Source organism: Mizuhopecten yessoensis, unplaced genomic scaffold, assembly GCF_002113885.1.
Source record: "Mizuhopecten yessoensis strain PY_sf001 unplaced genomic scaffold, ASM211388v2 scaffold10797, whole genome shotgun sequence".
Lineage (NCBI taxonomy): Eukaryota > Metazoa > Mollusca > Bivalvia > Pectinida > Pectinidae > Mizuhopecten > Mizuhopecten yessoensis.
Window position 1 is genome coordinate 3,054,518 of NW_018408726.1, and position 21,202 is coordinate 3,075,719.

Consider the following 21,202-nt stretch of genomic DNA (forward strand, 5'->3'; position numbering starts at 1 on the left):
ATGCTAAAGCTTTATTAATTTTAAACTAGCTTGATATTGTCCGGGCGCAATACAGAAAATTAGGTCCCGGGCAATACATCTCCAAAAGTCAACCAATACAGGAAATAATTGGTCAATACTGAAAAAAACGTCCTACACAAAAAAAACCCACACTTTTTGGCTGATAGTTTTATCGATTTCGAGTTCGACATATTTGGTTCAGTTTTTCAAACAAAGTTTAGCAATATTAGTTTGTATATATCATATTTACGTTTTATCAAAATTATTAATTTCAAACAGAGACGTATATATTACATATAACATATACGTCTCTGTTTCAAATGATATATTTTTTTTATTAAAAATAGGGATTCAGCCTCGGATCATATAACACATAGTAGAACCTACCACCGATACTTCAAGAATAATGTCGGTGTCATAATTTTCGATTTTCCATTGGTGACACTTGTAACTGCCAGTCGCTTCATGAAATATAAAAATCTGGAATATGCGTATAGGCGAAATTAACGTGAATTCATATCATTTGGCACGAATGAGAATATTTGCCAGTAATTCAACGGGGTGGGTTTTCTTAATAAATTTTGCACTCTTGATCATAATGACGCTTAATCTGGGAAACGTCAAAAAAGCGCTTTGGTGATATTGGAGACAATCGTCTGCGAAACATGGCGTCCACTGTCGAATCTAATTTTCCCGTCGAAGGAATTCTTCCCAAGAAAGAGACTGGAGCTGCTTCTTTCTTAACGAAGTATCCAGATTACGATGGAAGGGGTGTCCTTATTGCGATTCTTGATACAGGGGTGGATCCTGGTGCTCCGGGATTACAAGTACAAATGATTATCAACTTTTGTCAAAATATTTGCACCAGCAAGCACACACTTGTCATGAATCAGCTGATTTGATCATTTTTATTTACGTAACTTGATTCGCTGTTAATCTTGAAACTAGTATTATAAACCACCATTCCGCTACTCTCGGCAACAGAATGTTGTTTATAATTTCAGTGATGCAGTATAACGTTATGTACTGGTTTACACCTGTTACCGTAATTGGCTGTAACGTGGGCGAGTTCATGACATTAGGGTCACTTCGTCCTAAATCTTGATAGTCTTTATGATCGCTCATTTAAACATGTGTCTGGTCAGAATTAAGAGATATAAAACTCTTATTAAAGAAAGATGATATTGTTTTTCGTTTACACGAACATCACATTAGGTGCATAGTGTCTCATGTTCTGATCCATAGCAGTTGAACCTTGACATTTAAAACAATTTCAAACGTCAATTTAATTTCCTATGACATGTAGAGAGACACAACACAAGTGAAATAGATATGTCCTTTCAATGTTAAGACCCAGAGCTAATTTGGAGAGTCAAAACATGCTCTTAATTAATGATCTACTGTCCAATGTAATTGTACTACTTTATTATAAATGCAATGTAATATCATGACACAGTGACCTTCATTAGCTGTTTTGATGACCAAGTACCAAAATGTAATTACAGCACTGATCAAATAAAGCTTTCATAATTATGACTTGTTGAACACGAGTTTGACATTTCAGAATAGATAAAAAATCTTGATAATTCTGAAACAACTTATGTTACTGCATGTTACAGTTTGCAAAATGCTTATTATGGATGCATTTCAGGTTACGACTGATGGAAGCCCAAAAATTGTAGACGTGATTGATGCAACTGGTTCTGGTGATGTAGACACTTCCAAAGTGGTTGAGCCAGAAGATGGAGAGATGACTGGTGTCACAGGACGCAAGTTGAAGGTGAGGTTTCATTTGGACACAACTCATGTTTGATAAACTGACAAAACCAATGCTTTTAATGTTTACATCATTTATAGCTATACAGTGAGTATATTTAAGCATCAAGCTGCTTTAGTTGGCATTCATAGTCCTTATGGACAAATGAAATACATGTGACTATATAATTTTATGAACCTACTAGTATTTATGTTGATTTGTCATACTATTGACTTGACTAATGCTAGCTGAGAGATGTTTTTATGCATATTTTCACTATTTTTTTGTAATGACAATTATTTGTTCATCTCATGGAAAATTTATGTAATGTATGAATATGTATATCTTGTTGAATGAATAGAACAGCCATCTAAATTCTTCAAGGTAAGGTCAGTATTATCCAATATTACAATATACAAACAAATATTCATTTTATTTATTTGTTTATGAATGATACGACTTGACATTTCATCTTTTAGATCCCACCTTCCTGGACTAACCCTTCAGGAAAGTATCACATCGGAGCCAAGAACCTGTTTGATCTGTACCCGAAGCGCTTGCAGGACAGAGTAGTGAAGGAGCGAAGGGAGCAGACATGGGATCCCCCACACCGGGCTGCTCTGGCTGAGGCCACTCGCAAACTTGAGGAGTTTGAAACGAAAAATTCCAGTCCTAATCAGGTACCGTAACAGGAACAATTACATGTACTATTCATCATGTACATGAAGCTTACACCTGGATTGACTTGGTTTTTTTTAATTCATTTTTAGCTCACCTGGTCCGAAGGACCATACTGAGCTAATGCTGTGGCGCGTCATTCGTCGTCGTTGTCAACTTTTTCTTCAAAACCTATCTCCTTCTAAACGCCAAAGAGGATTTCAACCAAATTTTGTCTGAAGCATCACTAGGGGAGGACAATCGTTTCTTAAATAAATGTGATTGGTACTACCCCTGAGGCCAGGGACGGTGCCCTGAAGAGGAACTTAGCTAAATTTGCTTTAAAACTCATCTCCTGCTAAACGCCAGAGAGGTTTTCAACCAAATTTAGTCTGAAACATCAGTAGGGAAGGGCAATCATTTCTTAAAAAAATGAGGTTGGTTTGACCCCTGAGGCCAGGTGGGTGGGGCCCTGAAGGGGAACTTAGCTAAATTTGCTTTAAAACTCATCTCCTGCTAAACGCCAGAGATGTTTTAAACCAAATTTAGTCTGAAACATCAGTAGTGAAGGGCAATCATTTCTTAAATAAATTATGTTGGTTCGTCTCCTGAAGCCAGGGGGGCGGGCCCTCCAGGGGAACTTAGCTAAATTTGCTTTAAAACTCATCTCCTGCTAAACGCCAGAGAGGATTTCAACCAAATTAAGTCTGAAGCATCAGTAGGGATGGGCAATCATTTCTTAAAAAAATGAGGTTGGTTTGACCCCTGCGGTCCTAAGAAATAGTACAGCTGGATTATCATATTCTATGGTGTAGTTTTCATAAATTGTTAAAAATTGGTTTCTAGGTTCGCCTCTGTCAATATAACTCTTTCAGGTTCATATCACATCACATTCACCAGCACAAAAGCCCATAACTGTTTTATTATATGCTTCAACCCCTGGGGCTAGAAAGGCCGGGCCAAAAAGAGGAAAAATATCAAATATTTTGCTTTAAGACGCTAATATCCCCTAATTATCTGAGTGGATTGTAGTAAATTTGGTCAAAAACATTATTGAGGAAGAACAAACATTTCTTAATTGAATGAGGTTGGTTTGACCCCTGCGGTCCTAAGAAATAGTACAGCTGGATTATCATATTCTATGGTGTAGTTTTCATAAATTGTTAAAAATTGGTTTCTAGGTTCGCCTCTGTCAATATAACTCTTTCAGGTTCATATCACATCATATTCACCAGCACAAAAGCCCATAACTGTTTTATTATATGCTTCAACAATAAAATAAAACGAAACAAAACTAAAAGTTCTGATTTTTGTATGCGAGCCTCCGTGTAAAATTTAGCCAGGTTTGAATACAACAGTTCATCATTGTAGCTTTCGAAGGCATCGTCTAGTTTCTTTTTCTTAAGATAAGCATGGAGGACATGCACTGCATGTTCAATGGCCTTTTTTTTACGTTAACATCATCTTTATCCTTGAATAGTTTTGGTAATTTTCCTAACGGAGGAAAAAAGTTCGCCAGCAGCCATCTTTTAATGTCGTCTGACAGATCGCGTTCCAGTCTAACTGCGCATGTGCTACGACAGGTTCCGGGGAATTTCCATACAGGCTATATTTAGAAATCGATATTCACCGGATAACCAGTCTACATGAGTTTTTGAGGACTGGTCACATGTATAGGATCCGACCAATGTGATTGCAAGAAATGTTCATGCATATAATAAAAGCTTATAGTTGAATGAAAACTAAAGTATTGTCTAATTACACCCTGTAATATGACATATTACTTACTTCAAAATCTGTTAACATGACAACTCAATGGAGGCCTTTGATTAGTTGAAATTCAGATAGTGTGGTCCCAGTTGGGTTAGAACATAGATATTGTCTGGTTTTCTTGTCTCTTTTAATTTCATATAAAGATGTACTAATGCATTCAGTTGTAATGACTTAAATATAAAACCAGGTGAGCGATACAGGTCCAATGGACCTCTTGTTAATCACAACTATTCTTGTCTGGTCATGCTACTTTTGTGTATTATGTGAAACAATAAACATGTTACTGTATGAGCTATATTCTATTCAAGGAGGAAAAACTTGTGAAGGAAGACCTGCAGGCTAAAGTGGATCTATTGACAAGCTTAGACAAGAAGTACCAGGACTGTGGACCAGTGTTTGATTGTGTTGTTTTTCATGATGGCAACACCTGGAGGTAGTGTTATCTTAGTTAATGTTTAGTCATTTTAACCCTTAGGCTGCTACGCACGACAATTGTCGTTTTGAAAAGTCGGGTCGTCAGTGCTACGCACGACAATAGTCGTTTCTCGGTCTGTAGGGTTCGATCGGTAGCCAGGAAGTGTGAAGTCGGGTTGTTGTTATATCAAACCCGAACGCGGATAGTAGAAGGCTTCTGATTGGTTGTTTTGTCATTACTTTCGATATTCACGGCAGTGTACCCTAGTAATAACCAAAGGTGTGCAAAAGAATTTCAAATCGAAAAAAATGTCATAAAAATGAAGGACATGTAGATTGAAGCGATGAATATGATGGTAAACATTTATTCTCCATCGTCACCTACGATGATAATAAAGGTTTTGAAGGGTTTGGCATGGGTGATGTGGAAATACTTCGGTGTTACATAATATGTAACTTTCCAGTAAACGGCTTTGTGCTCTACGCAAACAGGAAAATATATCGGCGGACCGAGGCGCACATGTCGTCTGCAGGTGAGGCCGAATTGAACATTGACATTTATACGTTCTGAGCCGATTTATTTCTTCAAACTTTTTATTGGTGATTTAATCATAATCGTAGCTAAGATATATCTATATGCCGACTGTGACAGTTAATTTATTGAATGGCGACCTGAAACCTGTAGCAAATCACACGCAAATCTTGACGAAATACCTGACCTTTTTACCTGAGAATCTCCGTGTAAATATACAGCGTCTTATGTCAAAAATTAAGTTTATAATCTCTGTTATCATTTGCCAATCACATTTACGGACGAAAATAATTTTAAAATGATCTTCCTCTTGCTTAAATCCGATTAATTAAAAGTTTCACATTTTCTTACCTTTATTACCACCTGTACAGGTAAATACTGAAGCAACTTTAGAATTGAAAACGTTAATATAAACTAGAGACAACAACGAACAATTTTCATATAACTTTTTTTCACATATAACAAATATTTTCCAAGTTATGCACATTTGAAAAATCAAGTAAATTAAAATAAATTTCAATAATTAATTCAGCAGTGGTGTCCGTTTACATAGAAATCAATGTAGCAGCCTAAGGGTTAATGGATGCTGATACAACTTTTTTTGTATAAATGTCTTTTATTTTAGGTTTTAATAAATAATTGACTAAACCGATCTAGCTTATCCTTATATTCACGTATATCAGAAACACCTTGTAAATACAGGAAGAACTGTGGTGGTTCTAATTATTTGAAATGTTATTAAGGTTCATAAAAGTAATTTTCTAGGTAACTTAAAAACTTAAAAACATGTCAAAAAGCAACATTGGTATTTGTGATATAATATTAATAGATCTTAATTTGATATATTGAATTACTCTCCCATCTATGCCAGTGTATATACCTAGGCTACTAAAACCCTGGTGTTTCTCTTTCTACCAGACTGAACTTCCATTATGGTAAAATGTGTATTTTTGATTCAATGACAGAGCCTGTGTTGATACAACAGAGAAGGGTGACCTTGGTGATTGTAAAGTTTTGGCCAGTTTTTCTGAAGAGAGACAGTATGGAACAATCAGTCGACAAGGTAGTAATAACTGTTCGTTATCCAGTACATGTTTGTAATAGTCTAATACTTTGTAACCAAGTACATGAATGTAATAATATGTAACCCAGTACTTGTGAATGTAAATGTTATGATGAGAAGACAAGAAGATTAACTCGATCCTTCGATGTTCATCAAAAGAATCTTGCGGTCACGTAACGGTAAAAATTGTCAGGCTTTAAAGTCTGGCGTCTCTCCTTTGTAATCTTCAAAGGAAATGTATCAGCCTAGCGATTGGTCAGTTTATTTTACCTGAGACCAATCAAACAGTTATCTTCTTGCCTTCAATTTTGCTATGACATATTCCAGGGATGCAGAGAGCGAAAGTGAGCGTAACCCCTGGATATCGAGGATGATAATGCTTTTACCCAGTATTTGTATTTTTGACTGTTACCCACCCGCCAGTATTTGTATTTTCGACTGATACCTAGTATTTGAATGTTATACATTTGTACTGTGATTTACCATATAATTTGTATAATACTGGGATTTACCATATAATTTGTATGATACTGTGGTTTACCATATAATTTGTATAATACAGTGATTTACCATATAATTTGTATAATACAGTGATTTACCATATAATTTGTAAAATACTGTGATTTACCATATAGTTTGTATAATACTGTGATTTACCATATAATTTGTATAATACTGTTTGACCCAGTACATTCATGCAAAGCTATGTTCCAAGTTAACTTGTTATAATATGTTATCCAGTACCTCGCATTTTCGATTGACCACAAACAAAGTAAATTTAACAAAAATAACTATGAGGAGATAAGTTAAAAATACTTTATAGGGTTTGAACTTTTTAGTTCTTATGTTTACAGATATGCTGAATTATAGCATCAACATTTACAATGATGGTGATGTTTTAGAAATGGTAACAAATGCAGGTAAGTCCCACTTATTTGTTGTCATTTTAGTATCAGTATTTTTGTCTCTGAACTTCATCAAAGTTTAATAAAAACAGATTTTCATTAGAAAATATGTCGGCTTGATGTTTAAGAGTTAACAAGAAAAGTATGTTGCAGATAATTGGGACCATTGAATATACATGTATATAAAGGAAAAACCCCACTTATTGGAGATATTATTTTGAAAAGTACCCCGGTACTAAAAACAGAATTCTTACATTGTATTAAAAATAATTAAAAAAAGAATAGCCATGCAACTTAACTGTTTATAGTTAACTGTACATTTCTCACATTATATATTAACATATTATACTACCTCTCTTCTGAAAGGTTCCCATGCTACTCATGTGGCATGTATAGCAGCAGGCTATTTTGCTGACCAGCCAGAGCGAAATGGAGTAGCCCCAGGAGCACAGATCATCTCCATCAAGATTGGAGACACACGTCTAGGTTCCATGGAAACGGGGACAGCCCTCGTTAGAGCTGTAAGTTTCCTGTCTATCATTTAGGGTGGGGCAGTGGATAGCACACTTGCTTTTCAGCAGGTGGCCGGGGTTCGATTCCATGATCGGACGTGAAAATTGACCATGTGGGTTTGCGCCAGGCACTTCAGTTTCCTCCCATATTAAGACCCCCTGTACGCTAACATCTGCGCCAACAGGAGTGATTAATATATTAAGTTGAAATAACTTGTTTCATAATTGTTGTAAAATAAATAAAGTTTATATTTTCATACTTTTTTTTTTAACTAGTGACAGAATGGTTCACTATACCTGATGATTGTAGGTCTAAAAGTGTTGCTGAAATATTACCAAAACACTTGTTTAAATGAACGCAGTACATGTACATTTGAAAAGTATTTGATAAGCAACAAGGTTGGAAAATGATTACAACTTAAAACTGTCCAACCACAAGCTTATTCTTGCCAGGATTCATATAAAAACATCTATTTTTTATTTAATAAATTGGTATTGCCTTGAAATCTTTTAGAAAAAGATATGGCAGGTCCTTATATATCTGTATTCATTTCAGATGATCAAAGTAATTGAGCACAAGTGCGACTTGGTGAACTACAGTTATGGAGAGGCTTCTCACTGGCCAAACTCAGGGTAAGACTATTGTTAGTGTAAATCCAATGGATGACATATCTAATGAGCTGGAAATCTTGTTCTTTTTTTACATTGATAAATTATGCTTGCTTCAGCAAATTCTTTATCAACAATAATATGACAATACATTATTTCCTATTGTTACAATTTATGCTTTTAACTCATTCACCCCTGAAGACACATTTAAACTCTTCCAATTCAATGGTTGGAATAGTTCATTTTAAAGTTTGAGGGGTGAATGAGTTAAAAGTAATTTCCAAATATAAAATATGCTGGAAGAAGAAGGTACAGGAAGGCACTTATCATTGATAATACCTGGTATATGAGTGATGGGGGTCACATAAAGGTATCTATCTCCACCCCCACCCCAACCTCACCTTTCAGGTATATTTATATTTATTTCTGGAAAGGCACTATTTCAATCTTAATGGTAAGGGCTGTGATAATGACTGGGTTGGATCTCATCACCCATGCATCAATCATCAATTCTAAAGAAATTAAGTGTTATAGGATCATCTTTGTAACATCTTAGATAAACTTAAAGTATGGTGGGGGGTTCTGTAAAAAAAGTGGTCATTGACATACAAAGTTTGTTGTGTTTATATTAATATTTTGTTTCGTTTAAACAGGCGTGTGGTAGACATTCTTAGTGAAGCGGTCAACAAGCATGGTGTTATATTTGTATCCAGTGCTGGAAACAATGGTCCAGCCCTGTCCACTGTCGGTACACCTGGAGGAACAACTGACGCCCTCATTGGTAACATTTTATTTAAAGTGACCGAATCACACAATGAGATAATCTTGAAGGGATCTCCCTATTTGCGGCAACATTCTACCGTTTTGATCTATGTTTTAAAAGTAAACATTTAAAAAATGTATGTGCCTTGACATGAAATCGGCAAGCCCTAGACATCAGGGCCCAGTGGCTCGAAAGGTGGTTAAATAACTTAATCGGTGTTTGACAACATTTTTCAACCTTTCATATTTTCGTCAAAATACAAGGTAAAATCACACAATTTTGCATGTAAATTTTATATCTGGAAAGTTGTAACTGATTCAATGATTGTGTTTTAAAGATGTACATCAATTAAAATTTGCGCAAATTACTGATTTATAAAGCTAATCACCTTTTAACCAGAACTGGGCCCAAGCTTGTGGAATTGTATACCCCTGTATTAATATTTCAGAAGAAGCAGGATCAAGCACATATACCCAGTAGTACATGTACTTCTAGTTATATAACTTCACTGGCTTTTTGTACTCTGAGAATTTTTTTATGTTTTTATTATCACTTATCGTAGATTCACCTGGTCTGAATTTACAAAATAATCATCTCAAGTGAAATTCAGGGTAAACTTCTTCAAATATTTCCAGAGAAAAGATATATACAGTCCTAGCAGAAGCACCTGGAGATTGATCCAGCAGCTAATTAAATGGCTGTCAAGATATTTGCAATTTGGTTGACTGACATGTTATACATTTGTCGCTAGGTCTGAATGAACAGGTTTATTTTACTAAATTGGGTATTTATAGATTGTCACACTGTGTTTTCAGAGTTTATCGTGAGAACAATTTTCTCATCGCGGCCACATGGATAAAATCGAGAAATCACTGCAGGTGCACTGTCAATTTTGTCCATGTGCCAGCAATGAGAAAATTGTTAGAATGACCAACCCTGAAAACATTGTGTTATAAACTGTTTATGATCTATTTACCACTTGTTCTGAAGTCTTTTGCAACTTCTTCTGGAGTATTCTCGTACTGACAACCATGATACTATATATAGCTAGTAGGTGGTACAATGTAGTATATAGATGATAAATATTCATATTATATCCTATTATCAGTAAGTGCTGTACATTTCTATTGTGGATTCAAAAAACAGTACGATGGCATCACATTGCATGGACTAGCACTCTGACTAGATATTTTGTATAGGTCTATATAAAGTATCTAGTCGTAATGCCATTGGACCTCCTCCTCCTTACAACATAAATCCAGGCCTATTAAAAAATATTTCTCATGGACTGTCAAGACAATGTTGCAAGAAATTTGACAGTTTCTTTCTTTATTATTGTGTCACCAATAATTTTATACCATACTTTGACATGATCATATCAAGTCAAAATAATGGTCATGTCAAAATATGATTTAAAATTATTTTTGTTCTCATAACTGTTGATTTTCCTCAGGAGTGGGAGCCCAGGTTTCACCGCTGATGATGGCTGCTGAATACTCCTTGAGGGAAAAACTTCCCAGCATGCAGTATACATGGTCATCTAGGGGTCCCACGTAAGTGCAAATCTTTTCAAACACTTGAAATCTTATCAGTCCCTCACTGGAACTACTGGAAGGAAATACTGGGTTGTACTCCATCCTTCAGTCAATCAGTCTATCCGTGCATCACTTAATCCAGGCCATATCTCATTTGTTTTTTTGAAATTTGGTCTCTTGCCGGATAAAGAAACAGAGATATGGTCCTTTGTCCAGTTTTAATATTGAAGCCTGTTCGCAATACTATACCCTGTTAGTTTAGGAAACAACTTGACTTTTTCATTCAGAAAATATTTTATATCATGATTTTTTCAAAATTGTCATACACAATATTTAACCAATTTACAAAGTTATGCTTGTTTTAAAAAGAAATGCTTGTTCATATTAAACTAAACACTGCTGTGTGTTCAGAACACTTTTATCAAAGTCTGTGTATCTCAAAAGTAAATCCACAAAAATCAAGAAACATAACCATAGTTTTCTATAACATATATCTTTTCTGACAGACATGATGGAGATCTGGGTGTGTGTATCAGTGCTCCAGGAGGGGCCATAGCCTCTGTACCTAACTGGACACTGCGGGGATCACAGCTTATGAACGGAACCAGTATGAGTTCGCCGAATGCCTGTGGATGTATAGGTTTGTCTACTCAATGCTATTTACTGTGCACTTTCTTAGTTTAGCAGGTTAGACCTGTACACTGACACTATGGGTTTGTCAGGTCGATGTTATTTACTCTGCACTTTCTTAATTTAGCAGGATAGACCTGTAAACAGTCTTAGAATTTAGAATTTACACAGTACACACCATAGAAAATGGAGACATGTATAATATAGATTTCTTACAGACCTACTGAAGTTTTCATAGAACAGACCTTGACCAAGATTTATATAACCTAAATAACTGTATAATAATAAAGGAAGAAAAGATATTTTACAGACATTTTTTTTATCACTACAACACTTATCAATGATTCATAAACATAATTAGACATACAACCCTGCAGGTGGGGGATCGGGAAAAGAATACACCTCCTGTTACCCACTGCATGTATCGTAGGAGGCGACTAATGTAGGAACGCCCTGCAAAATTGGGGATTTGCTTTGGTGTCCTCTATTTGGGGACACAAACGCAACTATAATTTATCTGCTTCGCCCATTGCATTATTTGGTATCTTTATTTCTACTTCTAACTACCTTTTATTTCCTAACGCCTTGCTTGGCAACACCTCACTTTTGGCTTGAATGCTGAGCGTTCGCCCAGGTGATCGAGGAAGGCAATGAGTTCTGTCCCCAGGTCGGGACATACCAAAGTCCTTAAAAATGGTAGTTGTTATTCCCTGCTTAACGTTCAGCATTTAGGGGAATGGCAACAACTGGTTCACCCATTGTCAGCATAATGTGACCGGGCAGAATGATGTGCTGGGTGCCTTCGGCATGGTATTTCAGTGAGATAGCACTATAAAGTCAACATCAGATCCACGCTATCACAAGGTTGCAAGCACACCAACATACCCTGTCTCCTGCATACACACATGCTAGCACGCATACACTACACACATGGACGCACATCCTTAAATGACCTTAGCTGTTAATAAGACATTAAACAAAATTAAACCAATCATTGGACATAACATTAAAGACAATTTGGTCTATGACATAAATGATTCCCACATGTACAGACCTACATTGTTTTTCCTGGTGATTGTCTTACGGTCTTACTCTAACATTAAGTTCAAACATTGCTTTAAAATATATCCAAGAAATTTTCATCAGTGAAGAAATTTGAGGTTGGTCATATTTTGTAACTTTTAAACATTTCATCTTTCTTCTTGTACATTATCAGGTCTGTTTTTATCTGGGCTGAAGGCAAACCACATAGAGTACACACCATTCAGTATCAAGCGAGCCTTGCAAAACACAGCACAGAAGGTGGACAATGTTGAAGTGTTTGCCCTTGGACATGGCCTCATTCATGTAAGGCGATAGTAAATTAGTGAAAATCGTCCTCAAATTAGCTGATTCAATACAAAGTCGAATGATTGATGAAACAATTTGTCTATAGGACTGTTGTGTTATGCTTGTAAGCATCAGGAAAGCAATGGTGATGAAGCTGTGATGAATAAATCGGAGTCTGAATGATTTAAATTTAAAGAATACTATGTAAAATATGTTATGCTACAAAATGGTATAGTATGTGACTTTGTGTCCCCATTCATAATTATTATAGTTTCAGTTAGGGTCTTAAGTTACACTGCCAGTTTTCTTGTTTATTTTGTTGGTGAAAACAATATGCTAGCATCGTTTGTTATAATATGTTTCATACAGAAAATCTTAAATGTTTAATGCCTTTTCTTACCTTCTACTCAGTCGAACTTAATTATATCTACATTACTTGTTTTCAGCTGTCTGAAGCACCTTTATCCCGTAACTAGTGACTGTATACTATGTCATATAACAATGTAGATAGATGAGATAAAATTGTATTTGTGTACATATACTGTAAAAGCTTCATTTAACCCTTCACCACTGTAGACCATAATGGACTCATCCAAATAAATATATGGTAGAGTCTACTAAAGTTACTTAGTGGTGAAAGGGTTAAGCAGTATAGCTATTTGACTATATGATTTTTAAAATCTCTCAGATTAATAGAGGTTCCTGGGTTTACAATTCCACTATTCCTCTCTGGTGTTTGCCTTAGGTTGAGAAAGCTTATGACTACCTGTGTACATACACCCAATGTTCAGAGACTAAGATCAACTTCAACATCACCTGTACAGATGGCAAGCGTGGAATCTATCTCAGAGAACCTCATCACTTCAAGAAACCTTACGTTGTCAATGTCACAGTCGAACCCAACTTTTTTGAAGATAAATCAGGTAGGTATTTATCATGAGTATACTATGGTCATAAACATCAGGTAGGTATTTATCATGAGTATGGTCATAAACATCAGGTAGGTATTTATCATGAGTATGGTCATAAACATCAGGTAGGTATTTATCATGAGTATGGTCATAAACATCAGGTAGGTATTTATCATGAGTATGGTCATAAACATCAGGTAGGTATTTATCATGAGTATGGTCATAAACATCAGGTAGGTATTTATCATGAGTATGGTCATAAACATCAGGTAGGTATTTATCATGAGTATGGTCATAAACATCAGGTAGGTATTTATCATGAGTATGGTCATAAACATCAGGTAGGTATTTATCATGAGTATGGTCATAAACATCAGGTAGGTATTTATCATGAGTATGGTCATAAACATCAGGTAGGTATTTATCATGAGTATGGTCATAAATAATCTTAGTAAAATAATTTCCAAGCATGGTGTTGGGATCAAAAACATGTTTACTAAAAACAAATAATAATATTTGCAAAATTACTGAGGTGCTATAAAGCACATGAATAATAGTATTCCTGCAGCGACAGTTATAAACATAGTAGATGAAAAGGCAAACAAACCAGCATTTTACATTAGGTAAAAAGAAATGTACAATCAAGCATAGGATTAGGTTTGAGAATTAAAGTAATTTTACAGGTGTGTTCACCTGATTAAGAGGTTTGCTCGCTACATATATGTGTAGATTATGGTCCTTTAAGTGCATTGCTGTGTTGTGTAATCTTCTGATTAAATGGATCTTATGTATTGCTACATGTATGTGTGTTTCTCAGTTTATACGTACCATTGTATTATACAGAACAAGAAGAGAAGATTGCACTTAGTCTACAATTAGCCCTGACATGTGATGCATCCTGGGTCCAGCACCCCAGTCACTTGGAGCTGATGAATGTGGCACGCGTAATCAGTGTCAAGGTTGACCACAGTGGACTCACTGAAGATGCTCACTATACAGAGGTCAGTGATGCATTACTAGTGGGGTTTTACTGAATGTTGAAAATAATTTGGTTTCTGTTTTTTTTTTTTTTTTTTCAAGAATGAAAAAAATACTTCACAGTTAAAAAAAAAGTTACAGACATCACACTGAATGGAAAACATCTCCTTTCAATAAGCAAATCTTTGACTTGTGGAATTAATTTGTTTTCAAAACTTTAAGATGTTGACGTCATTTATACTTTATTTTACTGGTGATAAGCCGGCTTTGGTTCTGGATACCACAGCTTACCAAATCGGAACAGGTAGTAGATTGTTATATATAAATACCTATGGTGCGATTGCCTTCAGATTTGTGCCTATGATGTGAATTGTGTGGAGAAAGGTCCAGTGTTCAGGATACCGATCACCGTCATCAAACCTACCAAGTAAGATATTAACCTATCTAATGTAAAATACGTAGACGATGATTTTATATATAAACTAATTGTTATAAACCACTACAAATGATCTTTAACCCATTCACCCCTAAAGTCACATTTGAACCTTACCATATCAAAGACTGTGCAAGTCAAGTTTAAGAATGTAGGGATGAATTAGTTTGAAGTAATCATAGAAATACTGATTTAAAATCTAGACTATACAATGTTTGTAGTGTTCTTGGGAGTTGGATCATTGGAATGCATCAAATATGATGCAATGCCTCATAAAAATATAGGCTGCTGCAGGAATTTTTGCATTGTATACTCCCTAACTTTAAAAACAAATCACAATCCCTACCTACACTGACATTATTGTACTATTCGATCCTGGCAGGGTGTCTGATGAGACTTCGTATGAGATGTGCTTTAATGATGTACAGTTCAAACCTGGTCAGATTCATAGACACTTCATACAAGTACCACATGGAGCTACCGTTGCCGGTGAGATATTTCTTCAATGAAGTTTTCTGTAAAACAAATATCTTGGAATGTTAATGAAATGGATTATAAGTCCACTGGTATTGCAGAAATTATTTCCTTCGTTGATTTGATAAAAAGAAAAAAAGGTTGTAGACTTGTTTATTTTTATATACAGAAAGTAGCATCATTTGTGTAACATGTTTCTGTTTATGTCTCTGATTAAGTGTTTCAGTATAATTTCTGTTACAATTTTCATCTTATTCGTTTAAATGCTATCACAAACCCTGATACACATTCTTCATACGATATTATATCATTTTTTCTCTTAGTTTTGAATGTGAAGTCATCAGACAAAGAGAAAAGCTGTAGAATGCTCCTGCACGGCATGCAAGTTGTTCAACAGTTTCAATACAAAAAGTTAGAATTTGAGAAATTTGTAACAATTTCAAGTCAAGGGCAGACAACTCAAGCATTCCAAGTTCTTGTAAGTAATCTTTTAAATATATGCTTCATAACATAGTTAATATTTTTGGAAATACCACAGTTAATATATTTAGTTCCAAAAACATTAAAACAATGTTCATATCAGTAACATATTTATTTTTAAATAATATTTTTAAATAATTGTATTTCAATTTTAAATTTTAAATAGTTTTATGTGATAATTATTAAAATAACAGGATTTTGATATGATTTAATGACATTGCCATGCACAAATTCACACAATATGAATTTATTTTATTCCATACAGGACAACAGTACATTAGAAATGTGTATAGCCAAATGGTGGGCCAACCTAGGGGATGTGACTCTTAGCTACAAAATAACATTCCATGGAGTGACCTTGGATAACTCCAGACCTACTATGGTATGGCAATATGAACCAATGTAATTTTTGATTTTCAAATTAAAATTTGAGAAACAGAATTGTATTACCATATCAGTTTATTTCGTCAGATATCCAATGTTTATGGTATTTACCAATGCATAAAAATACTGTGTTACTCTGTCAGTTATATACCTTAACTTGTCCACACTGTTGGAATTACTTCTTTGCCCCATATATATATAGATAGTAGATAATAAATAAATAAGTCCTTGCGAAGGAAAATATAGAATAAAAACATAAATATTTCAGATCGTCCGCTAGTCCTTTCTGCCTTCTAGGGCTTCTTCAGGCGGATTCATATATATAGATAGATAGAGATAAGAATGAAACCTCAAAAGCATGTGCATCACCTGAGGTTTAAGTGATGTATATCAACTCAAAGTATAAATAAACTTTATTTATTTTACAACAAATATGAAACAGGTTATTTCAACTTATATTAATCACTCTTGTTGGCCTGGATGTTAGTGCATGGGGGGTCTTAGTGTGGGAGGAAACCGGAGTACCCGGAGAAAACCCACGTGGTTGGGCAGGTGACCCCAACCTTTTCGAAGTATCACTGTTTAAGGTCAGAGTTACTGTTAAAGGTCAGGATCACAGTTAAAGGTCAGGGTCAATCTTATTGTGGAGGGTAGTTATGGCTTCCTCAATGCCCCCAAAGCAGAAGAAACAGAAAAATACCTATGATTCCACAAGGGCGTCACTCATTAGCCACCTCTTATGACATACAGTGGTATACCCCAGGACTATTATTTCCCTGAACCTGTACAGGGTTGGCAAGAGCTGATGTCTGAACATAAATTTTCTTTTAATTGATTGTTTATTTATAATTTAAGTTACTTACTGATTTTAGGAAATGTAGCCCTTAAAATAAATCTGATGATGGGAATTGAGAGTATTCTTTGGAAGTTGAGATGTTTTGTGATTTGAGGGCCTGATGCTATATGTTCCTGATCATTTCTGTTCCCAGCAAGGTGCAGAGGGTATCACGAGGTTCCATATTCGTGCTTTGCTGAAGAATGAAGATATCTCTCCTTCAATTACTCTCAAGTCACTGGTACAACCAATCAGGTATAGTATAAATGTTCACATATTTTTCCAGCTGTTTAAATACCAAACCTTTAATATTTCTAGTGTAAACAAGGGATGCAAAGCTTGTTTTTTCGTGTTGAATTTAAATGCCACAAAACTGCGAAATATTGGCTTGGTGAGATTAAACAAAGATACGGTATATCACTTGATAAAAATGCATGGATAGCAAAATGTAGTATAAATCTGCTATTTGTTAACAGACCAACAGAACACAAGATGAAATGTCTGTTTGGGCCAAGAGATACCTTACCAGGAGATCGTCAGATATATGGTATAGAACTCACATACAACTTCCACATCGTAAGTATACAGATATGTGTTATACTAATTACACTCACATACAACTTCCACATCGTAAGTAAACAGATATGTGTTATTCTAATTACACTCACATACAACTTCCACATTGTAAGTACACAGAGATGTGTTACATTTAAACTCACATACAACTTCCAAATATATTGTAAGTGTTACGTATACAGATATGTGTTATTATAATTACACTCTCATACAACTTCCACATTGTAAGTTATATGTAATATACACGAGCAGAAGAAAACACTACAAACTTGAATCCATAGGGAATAGCTTAATTGTTTGAAGAAGACATGGTATTGAAAGTATTGAAAGTTAGCTCAAATTTGTCAGGTATTGATCTTTTCAATCTGGAGTTACAATTTATTGTAGAACAGCTCTGCAAATATTTTGTTTGTCGCCAATACTAGCAATGACTTAAATAAGCAATTGAAAATAGGAAAAGTATATATAGGACTGCAGATACAAAATTGCAACATGTAATAAGATAAAAATCTGTTAAACAATAACGGTAAGGTAAACCTGCATCACCCAGAAAATGTGCAGTAAACTGACCTTGACTTAAAGGTCTGGTATATTAAGTGAAAAATTTGCAGCAAAATCTTGTGCATGCCAAAAATTGTATAAACTGTTTTATAGATTTTTAGGTCTCCTGAGCTTTGGATGACATGACATTAGTATTGTATTTCACTTAGTTTACATGCTAATTTCCACGTCACATCTAAACAATAAAATAAAGCTACCAGTACCTATGATATAACTCAGGTGACCGATAAGGCCCTTGGGCCTCTTGTTTATGAAACCAGTAGTATAACTGCATCAGCCATAGAAAATGCATACCTGGTAGTACATTGTTATTAGGTCATGACTACATTCACCTCGAAGTCAAAAGTCAGCCAAATGCAACATTTTAAGTGAAACCTTGTCGGGCTGTAAATTTTAAGCCATTTAAGAAACTTGAACAATGCCTGCTTCATCCAAAGAAATTCTGCATTGCACTTTATTTAAGTCACTATGAGTTAACTCTAGGTCATAGGTCAAATAAGTGTGAAGCAAATATTTACTGAAAATAGGAGACATCAAATTTTTATTTACCAGGAATGAAAACCAAGCTTCTAGATATATTTTTATCTCTCTCCCAAACTTTCATATCATAAAAAGAGATTGCTCCAAGTTGTAAGGGTGAATTCGAACCCATGCTATCTATCATCAATGGTTATGTTACTGATGTGTTTGATGATACACACAGATACACAGATTTTATTCTGACTGTAGGACTTACAAAAATCCTCTGCTGTCAGCTCACTATGGTTTGAACAATTCTGACAAGACCATGGACATTTGAATAATATTAATCATGAATAGTTGAGGTGAAAAAAGTAAATTATACATAAATTCCCAATTAGAGTAATTGGTGTTCACAATATAAATTTGATAATTATTTATTTAACTATATATGGATGGATAATAAAATGTGTTCTCTATAAATATAGAGTATCGGTTGGTTTCTCCAGTGATGGTGTAGGCAAGTCTCGAAAGATCTGATAGTTCTTGATAACATCATCTCTGGTGACAGGCTATTCCAGATGTCAACAGTTCTGTGACAAAATCAATTATTTCTCATGTTTAGGCACGTTCTATCCTTGAATCATATTTACCTGTCATTACAATCCTCTAATAGTGACATTTCCAGTATAAAAGCATGTCTATCCTAGGTCAAGACAGCTTTTCTTTCCTTGCAAAAAAATTTATCTTTGAAATGAATAGTTATACAGGATAGTTAAATATATTCAGCAATTTGTATATGTATATCACTGTGTCTTGAAAAAGGAGCAGATCGCTCCGAAAATTTGACAACCTAAACTTGTCCACACTGTTGGAATTACTTCTTTGCCCCATATATACAAGATGTATATATTTCTCTTAAACAGGACAAGAATGTTGAAGTGATGCCAGAGTGTGCCATGTTGAGTGAACTTCTGTATGAGTCTGATTATGAGAGCCAGTTCTGGATGATATTTGACTCCAACAAACAGTGTCTGGGATCTGGAGATGCCTACCCTCATCAGGTACGTAGTGCATCAAATAGATTGTTTTCATGATATTTATTCCGTCTTTGCGTATTGCAGAGTTATCTTCTCTTGGGAGCAGGTATTGATTGTTACGTCACTTGTTTGTGAGAGTAACGTCATCAATTTTTGAGAAAACGACGCAATTTTCTCGCACAAACCAATGACGTAACAATCAATACCTGCTCCCAAGAGAAGATAACTCTGCAATACGCAAAGACGGAATAGCCCTCGCAAACAAAGTTTAGGTGAGTATATGGGAATCACTGTTCATCCATCTGTTTGTCTTTCTGTCTGTCCGGATGTCTGTTCATGATCCTTGCAAGCGCGACTCCTCCTAAACCATTGATTGGACTTTTTCTTAACATGGCACTGTAAAAGTACATCATATGTTGATGTGCATGTAGAAAGGAATTTGGAGTTATGACCCTTGAAACTTTAAATTTCTGCTCCAGAAATCTTGGAAGCGCAATCATCCTTACTTAATACTGGTATACGTCAGATTTTTTTTATATCTTTGCACAGTGAAACTAAATCATATGTTAGTGCACATGAAGAAAAAAATGTGCAATGCAATTTTTTTTTCTGGATTTATGGCATTTGAAACTTTATTTTATGCTCCAAAAACAAGTGTAAGTACAACAAGTGCAACCGGAGAGAGTGGGTGAGGGGGTTATATCCTTTTGTCCACGCTCACACTGTATTTGTAGTTTTACCCAGGCCAATGTAAAGCGAAGAAGCACAATCAGTATCAAAATAAGTATTAAAATTAATAATCGATATTCCTCTTATGGTTCAAGAAATTATTATTTTATTTGGTGTATTCAAAATAAAATTATAGATACGACCATAAAGGCTTCTAATTACCAACATATTTCGAATTCCACACAACAGCTATTTGAACTCTCTTGGTCTAAAGGCTCAAAACTAAGCATGGAATGATTTCTTTTGACAGTATAATGTGAAGCTTGACAAAGGAGATTATACCTTGGTGATGCTGATCCGCCAGGAGAAGAGAGACTTGCTGGAGAAGATGAAGGATGCTGTTCTGCTGCTGCATCACAAACTTCCCAGCTCTGTTTCTTTGGATATCCATGGTAGCTGGCAGAAGGCCTTCTCTGGCAAGAAACTGAACTCAGTTACCCTGCCACAAAACCAGCATACCCCACTGTTTGTCACTCCAATGACAATGGACAAGTAAGTTTTTAGGTCACCTGGTCCATGGACAAAGGTCAACAAAAGTAGTGGCCGGTTTAGTCCCAAGCCCCCAGGGGCCTGAGGGGCGGGGCCAAAAAGGGTTGAATTGACTAAAATTTCAAAAATCTTCTTCTCAAGACCCAGATATGGTAGAATCAAATACTCTTCATAGATGGAAGGGTCTTAAGGTGCTTTACCAAAATTGTGAATTTCATGACCCTGGGGTCTCACGTTTCCCCCTGGGGAGGGGGTAAACTTTACTATAGTTTATATAGGGAAATCACATTTTGGACCAACATTTGTTTAATTTCCATTGGAAGTAATTCAATTTGGGTTAGCATTATCAGTATTAGGTAGCAGTTTGATAGTATG

The 21,202-nt window shown here is 35.3% G+C and overlaps 1 protein-coding gene across 1 annotated transcript in view; it reads left to right on the top strand.

Annotated features, from left to right (window-relative positions):
- The first annotated feature begins 652 nt into the window (after window positions 1-652).
- The window catches only part of LOC110462454 (tripeptidyl-peptidase 2-like), a 26,397-nt gene continuing 5,847 nt past the window's right edge, over window positions 653-21,202 (top strand). The window contains 22 exon segments of the mRNA XM_021516406.1: window positions 653-827; window positions 1,652-1,780; window positions 2,236-2,436; window positions 4,495-4,619; window positions 6,098-6,195; window positions 7,050-7,115; window positions 7,467-7,621; window positions 8,169-8,245; window positions 8,875-9,002; window positions 10,438-10,537; window positions 11,026-11,159; window positions 12,366-12,496; window positions 13,224-13,401; window positions 14,233-14,390; window positions 14,718-14,794; window positions 15,183-15,289; window positions 15,598-15,752; window positions 16,020-16,136; window positions 17,128-17,228; window positions 17,450-17,549; window positions 19,496-19,633; window positions 20,589-20,830. Coding sequence (XP_021372081.1) covers window positions 666-827; window positions 1,652-1,780; window positions 2,236-2,436; window positions 4,495-4,619; window positions 6,098-6,195; window positions 7,050-7,115; window positions 7,467-7,621; window positions 8,169-8,245; window positions 8,875-9,002; window positions 10,438-10,537; window positions 11,026-11,159; window positions 12,366-12,496; window positions 13,224-13,401; window positions 14,233-14,390; window positions 14,718-14,794; window positions 15,183-15,289; window positions 15,598-15,752; window positions 16,020-16,136; window positions 17,128-17,228; window positions 17,450-17,549; window positions 19,496-19,633; window positions 20,589-20,830 — 2,879 coding nt within the window. The 5' untranslated portion in view covers window positions 653-665.